The 7334-nt window shown below is 50.1% G+C and overlaps 1 protein-coding gene across 1 annotated transcript; it reads right to left on the bottom strand.

Annotated features, from left to right (window-relative positions):
• Positions 1-3329: 3329 nt before the first annotated feature.
• On the bottom strand, positions 3330-5606 carry LOC109784489 (abscisic acid 8'-hydroxylase 3-like). The gene is made up of 3 exons (XM_020343085.4): positions 4482-5606; positions 4264-4382; positions 3330-4181 (listed from the first exon to the last, which is right to left on the bottom strand). Exons 1-3 carry the CDS (start codon positions 5604-5606, stop codon positions 4148-4150), a joined length of 1278 nt encoding a protein of 425 aa, XP_020198674.2. The 3' UTR covers positions 3330-4147.
• Between the last annotated feature and the right edge of the window lie 1728 nt (positions 5607-7334).

Below are 7334 nucleotides of genomic sequence, written 5' to 3'. Positions count from 1 at the left end.
TTGCAGCAGCTAACTTCTTCTCTTCTTCTCTTTTTGCAGCAGCAATTCTCTTCTCTTCTTCTCTTTTAGCAGCAGTTGCTTCCCTCTGTACTCTCTTCTCTTCCTCCTTCTTCTCAGCAGTAGCTCTCCTCTATGCTTCTTGCCTTGCCTTTTCCTCAGCAGTTATTGTTTTCATTGTCTCTTGAATAATCTGTCTGGTCTCAGCTTGAACTTTCTTGTTTATCTCTGCTTCTTCTTTCTTTTTGGCAGATGTTTGCAATGCAGCCAATCTTCTTCTCTCTGCAAGTCCATCTTTCTTCTGTGCTACCTCAAGTTACCTTCTTGCTGCCTCTTCAGCTCTCCCCAATTCCTCTTCTCTTCTACATTGTAGAAGATGGTGTTACCTATTGAATACTTCACAAATGTTGATCATAGAAGATGGGGTTACCTGTTGAATACCTCACAGTTGTTCTTAAGCAAGATATCACATTTTGGCAAGTCACTCTGGAAAGCTTTGACCCAAGTTTCAGGCTCTAACTCATGCAGCCAGTTGTGGGCATCTTCATTAAGAATCTTCATTTCATGCATGCTCTGCTCATATAGCTGCACTGTGTTGCTCCTAGCTATCTTCCACAGTTGATTCTTCAAGATATCACCCTTGAAAGACTGTTGAAAGTTCTGCCACATGTGCCTAACGCAAAATCTGTGTTCTGACTCAGGGAACAATTCTTCAACTACATTGATGACCCCCTTTTGTTTGTCTGACATGATTGTCCAAGGTTTAGTGTTTATGATGCCTAGATCTCTTTTAAGTGTGTCAAGAAACCATGCCCAGTTAGGGATGTCCTCAACTTCAACCACAACTATTGCAATTGAAAAAAATGCAGTTATTTGGATCTACCCCAACAGCTACAAGTAGTTGACCTCTGTATTTAGTCTTAATGTGACAACCATCAAGAAAGATGACAGGTCTGCAACCTTCTAGAAATCCTCTCTTGCATGCATCTAGGCACATGTACAACTTACTGAACGTTCCATTACCAAGGGAGACATAGAAAGATGAGCCAGGGTTGCTTTCCTAACCTCATGTGCATAATTCCAAAGAAGCTTATACTGCCCTTCTTCATCACCATAAATTATTTTCATAGCCATTCTCCTTGCCCTATGGAGTTTCATCCTACCAGGTGTCATGTGCCATTCCTTCTGGACAACCCTAGAGAAATTCATCAAGTTCATATCTTGATCAGATCTAAAGCTCTCTAAGTACTTCAGTGCTAAGAATTTAGATGTGAAAGCCCTAATCTTCCACTTCTTGTTGCATGTGTGCTCATGCACATATCTCTTCACCATGAATGCCTTGGTCCTGTTGTCATATGATGCCCACAAATAGCATGTGCATTCATCATCGCACTTCGCTTTAAGTCTTTTCCTATCATTGACAGGCAGCTTGATATCAACTCTGTTCTGGCAGGAGTACTCTATAATTGCTGTCCTCAGTAGTTCTACACTCTCAAAGACTTGGCCTACAAGGAATTTTGGCCTGCGTAGATCCTCTGGTCTGAAAGTTTTGAACTTCAAGTGCAACTCTTCATCATATGAATCAGGTGCCCAAAAATCTTCACCTTCAGACAAGTCTTCATCTAAATTATACTTCTGTTTTCCTTTGTCCTGAGCTTTAGTTTGGACTTGATTTCCTTTCTGCTTTCCTCTATCATTTGATTTGTTCTCCTGTTTCTGTTCTGGTTCATCCTCATCTACATTATCTGCATACAAGTCATCATCATCATTGCCAATCTCACTGTCACTGTCTATAATTAATCCAGGGTCATAATCCTCATCATCTGTGTCACTAGCTGCATCATCTTCTTCCATTGCATAATTGATTTTGGTCTGCCTAGTACTCCTCCTCATTGATGTGCTTCCTACAACTGGCTCTGCTTGCATTTCATTATCTTTGTGATGACTTGGTTGTTGCACTACCACTGGCTCTGCTTCCTCCATCTGATTACCCAAACCTTGCTGTGTTGATGGCCTCCTCACAAACTCAAACTGATTCACGTCCTCATCTGCATCACCATTAGGGAATATAACCTGGAGAGGAATAGGTGCCCCTGTCTCTGGCTCTGCATCTGCCCCTGCCTCTTCATGCTCTGCATCTGCCCCTGCCTCTTCATGCTTTGCATCTGCCTGAACCTTTTCAGTGTGTGCACTACTGCTGGGAACTCTCTTTGCAGGGATGAAGACTAGAGGCAAATGTGCTCTTGGATTGTAGACAACATCATCTTCATCTGGATTAGCCTGAAAGCTTTCATCATGATCCAGGTATATGCTAAAGAAGTCGTGCCCAATATCAACAAACATCATCATTCTATCTGTCTGCTCATCATCACTCAGTTCCCTCAGACCATTAGTACTGGGTGTAAGAATGGGGACACAGTAGAAAACCTTAAGCCTGCCTGCCATCTCATAGCCAATTTCCTCAACTAGGCTTTCAATTAAAATTGGTGACCAAGTAACCTTCTCCACATGATCATACCAAATGGCACGGCCATTAACATAAGCACGGTTCCTTCCATGCCCAACAAAAAACCCACCATGATTGATTTCCGCAGAGAAATTGCTGCTTCGACGGCCTGAGACAGCAACACATATACAACATACATCAGGATCGACATGACTTCTCCACATGAGCATCAATTTATTTGAACATCTAAAACCCTAAGCCCCAATTCTCGTACCCCCAAATCCCATGCCAAAACCCTAGCAGAATCCGACCTATCTACCAACTACAACACATCTAGTAAGGCAATGCAGGCCGAAAAGGAGGGTTTTTCAACATCAAAATGCCGAAAAAACGGGATTCTTCAGTTTAGGGGACTTACTATACATGGGGGCCGCCGCCCCTTCTGCACGACGAACAGGGGACATCGCCGCCGCCTCTCATGAGTGGCGAAGGCGCGCGGCGGCGGCGCCTCCTCAACCGCGCACGAAATCTGGTCGTCGCCTCCTCAACCCTCCAATGATCGGTGGGGCGGAGTCGCCTATGCAGCGCCCCCTTTCTCTAACAACAAAGACAAACATGCGAGTTGAGTGGAGGAGGGATGAATGGGGGATACAGTGATGCCTAAGGGCTTTTTTGCTTATTTCCACAGCCGCGCCTCCACGGTTTGGCACCTGTCCCCAACGAGCGGTCAACACGTGGTCAAACTGCGTGTACGCATCGCATACGCGCTACAGTGGCCGTATTTTCACGTCCCGTCATATTCAGTGACCGTAACGAGCGTATTTCAAAGTTGGGTGACCGTATCATGCTTTCGACGGAATTACAGTGACCGTGGGTGTATTATCTCTTTTATTTTTTTTCTTGGTTTTTTTCTGATGACGACTTCAGTTGTAAAGAAGTCAGAGCCGAAGTGCTTCGTACCACACGTGTGACATATCATTTGAGAAAGAGAAAAATTCACTACAAGGCCTTTAACTTGCGCCGGTGCCCACTTTAGTCCATGTGGTTACAAACACCCGAAATACAGTCACCAAACTTGCACTTGAGGGTCATCTACGGTCCAATGTACGGTTTGCTATACATATTCGCTGATCTGGCCTGAGTCAACGGCTGCCAACTGTACGTTGACTGCCACATGTGCCAGCTCGCTCGAATACACATGCACGCAGGTTTTTTTTTGCAAAATTGCCAGTTATTAAAAGATCCTCCCACCTGGTCGGACCGAGCACACCCCTGGTCCGACCGAGCCAGTGTGGAGAGCGCACCCCCTGGGTTGAGAGCGTTGTAGATATTTTGCTCAGTTGTTGTTCCTTGTTTAATAACTTCATGAGCTGTTCATCCATATGTGCGTGGTCGTGTGGATTTTTTTTTGTACCTTTTTTTAGGATGATTTTTTTGTACCAAGTAAAGGTTCTTGCACGTTTGACATTGCTAATTACAGTATAAGTAAAGTTTACATATAGTTGGTCCATTATAGGAGTATAGTACAAATAGCCTGAAAATATCGCTCCCTGTGTACACATGCCGATGACAGCATCAGTAGAGTAACTAAACAGGCTGAAAGCAGATGTCACCGCCTCGCCATCGTCGGAGTTGGGGTCGGAGTCAGGGGAGGGCGGTGGCGAGGATGGGGTACTTGTTATTGGGCATGCGCACCAGCGTCGGCTACACCGAGGCGTCATCCTCCAGTGCCTTCCAGCTGCACAGAAAACAAACGTCAGAGCTAGACATTGGACACGGTGGCCGGCGGCAGAGTTCGCCGGCGGGGGACAGCGACTCACTCGTATGTGCAAACTAGGTGATGGGCAAAGACGCAGATCTCGAGCTTGGCGAGGCTCATCCCTGGGCACATCCGCGGCCCGCTGCCGAAACCCAGGAAGCTGTACGGCTTCAGCGACCCCTGCATACATGCATTGCACAAAGTCAATCGAGCCGTCAGCTAGCTGGGCTGCTCTCCGGAGACGAGGAAGAAAGGAAGCCAGGGTCACAGCGCACGCACGTCGAATCTGTCCGGGTCGAAGCGCTCGGGGTCGGCGAAGACGGCGACGTCGTGGTGGATGGACACCACGTCCAGGTTCACCGACGCGCCCTTGGCCACCTGGAACCCGTCGATGCTGAAGTCCTGCGAGGCCTTGCGCGAGTACCACGGCAGGATGGTGGCCCGCCGCAGCGTCTCGTTCATCACCTTGGTCGTGTACGACATGCTGCTCAGGTCCGACCACCACAGGTGCTGCGTGTCATCGCCGTCGTGCGCCGCCCGGATCGCCATCTGCTCCTCCCTGAGCTTGGCGAGCACCTCGGGGTTCTCGCCGAGGAACTTGACGAGCCAGGTCTGGCCCGCCGTGGTGGTGTCGTGGCCAGCCACCAGCAGCGTCAGGATGTTGTCCTTGAGCTGCGCGTCGGCCAGCTTCTCCTCCTCCGCTGGGTCGGACGCGGCGCCGGCTTGCTGGCCGCGGGTGTACTTCATGAGGAGCGTCTGGAGGAAGTACTCGCGGACCTCGCCGGCCCTGCGGCACGCGATCACCGCGTCCAGCATGGCGTACATCCGGTTCCGACCGCCGAGGCCGCGATGGAAGGTTGTGCCGGGGAGCTTGAGCGGCAGCGACGTGAAGGAGGAGGAGATCATGGCCTTGAAGTTTGCCCGGAACTCCTCCTGCTCTGGGCCCTCCGGCTCCAGGCTGACGAGCATGTTGGCGATGACCTTGAGCATGAACTGCGAGGCCTCGTCGAGGACGAGCATGCGGCTGGCCCTGGAGCCGAGGATCTGCACGGCGAGGCCGTCGATGAAGGCGAAGTGCTTCCGTAAAGCGTCCATGGAGAGGGGCTGCGCGATGAGCCGGCGGAGCTGCTGGTGCTCGTCGCCGTTGGTGGTGAGCAGGCTGGTGGGGCCCAGCACCTGCTTGCCGGTGTAGAAGAGGTTGAGGCTCACCACGCCGTCCTTGCCGGATAGCAGGATCTTGGCCGCCTCCCGCCCCGTCATGAACACTGTCGTCCGCCCCAGCACGTATGTCTTGAACACCTTGTCGTACCTCGCCTGCCTCTCGCGCAAGAACCTCAGGATGCCTGCCAGGTTCGAGAAGGCGGCGATGAAGGCGAAGGTATCGCCCACCACAGGCCACCCCATGTTCCCCGGGATGCCACGCATCGGGTCGTCGGCCGGCCGCCTCAACACCCAGAGCCAGAAGAGGAGCCCGCAGGCCGCCCCCAAGGCAGTGGGGGAGGAGATCTTTTGTTCTGGCAATTTTGCAACAAAAAAAACCCTGCGTGCATGCGTATTCGAGCGAGCTGGCAGATGTGGCAGTCAATGCACACTTGACGGCATTTGACTCGGGCCAAATCAGCATGTACGTATAACAAACCGTATAATGGACCATAGATGACCTTCAAGTGCAAGTTTGGTGACTGTATTTCGGGTATTTGTAACCCCAGGGACTGAAGTGGGCGTCAGCGCAAGTAATAGGCCCTATAGTGAATTTTTCTCTTTGAGAAAATATTTTATTATGTGCTAACAGTGCGGGGTGTGTGATGGTAGCTGCAATCCTGCATGGCAATGGCAAAGACGATAGTTGTGACCCTTCTCGTGGTTGGTGTGATTGGACACGTGCGAATGTGGTGTGAACCACGTCACTTCAGCTATCAGTCGACTGACAAAATGAAATAAGGTCAGTCGATTTCTTTTCTCCAAACCCTGCACACCTACACTACCGCATGCATGCATGCATGTAACTTGCAGCTGGTGGATGCTTCTTTTGGGCTGGCAAAGAGAAGAGCCATGGTGGACAATGCCTTGTCGCTTGGGACGCAGTTTGCAAACCTACATCATTCGGAGGCCTAGGTGTGAAGAACCTAGCACTGCAAGCGCTGGCACTTCATGTGCGATGGGAATGGCCGAGAAGATCTGATCCGAGCAGGCCCTGGCAAGGGTTAAACATGATAGTGGATGACCAAGCGCGAGAGGTCTTCAACAGCTTCATCAAAATCAAGGTGGGGGAGGGATCAAAAGTCCTCTTTTGGAAAGATCATTGGATTCACGGCACTACGGTTGCTGACATTGCCCCGTTACTCCACGAGATGGTCAGCACGAGGAACAAAAACAGGAAAACTGTGAGAGACTCGCTTAATGACAATGCATGGACGCTTGATGTGCAAGGGGAGCTATCTTTCTTGGGCCACATGCAAGTCTACTCTCTATGCCAAGCCATCAACACAGTGGAGAGGAACCTGGAGGAGCCTGACCAATTCACTTAGCATTGTCACGCGTCTGGTAATTACAATGCAAGCTCCACATACAAGTGGCTTTGCATGGGGCAAGTCAAAACCCCCACCGCGGGCTGCATTTGGCGAAGTTGGGCGCCGCTTAAGTGCAAAATCTTCATGTGGCTCGCCAGCCAACACCGACTCTGGACCTCTGATCGTCGCGCTCGGCACGGTCTCCAAGACATGACGTCGGCCTGTTACACGTGCCTGCAAGATGAGGACAACCCCAATCACATCCTTACTCATTGTGGCTATGCGAGAGAGGTGTGGCACTCATGCTTCAACGAGTGGAAACTCAACATTCAAATCCCATCTACTGATGTCACCTTCCTGCAATGGTGGCTCAACCAAAGGAGACACTTCAATGGCAAGCTCAGAAGAGGATTCGACTCCATCACGATCTTAATTGCATGGGCCCTTTGGAAGCAGCGCAATGCGCGAGTTTTCAACAATGTTTCGAGGCAAAGATCGGCTGTGCAACTTAAGACAGAGATCCTAGATGAGATAGATGATTGGAGGAAGGCCGCTCTAGGCGGAGTTGGTGCTTTAGACCCTTTCGCGAGAGAGTAGCCATAGTAGCTAGGGCGTAGGCGTT

The sequence above is a fragment of the Aegilops tauschii genome, chromosome 2 (genome assembly GCF_002575655.3).
Source record: "Aegilops tauschii subsp. strangulata cultivar AL8/78 chromosome 2, Aet v6.0, whole genome shotgun sequence".
In the NCBI taxonomy this organism is placed as follows: Eukaryota; Viridiplantae; Streptophyta; class Magnoliopsida; order Poales; family Poaceae; genus Aegilops; species Aegilops tauschii.
The sequence above is the reverse complement of the archived record's forward strand: the minus strand, read 5'-3'. Positions and strand labels throughout refer to the sequence as shown.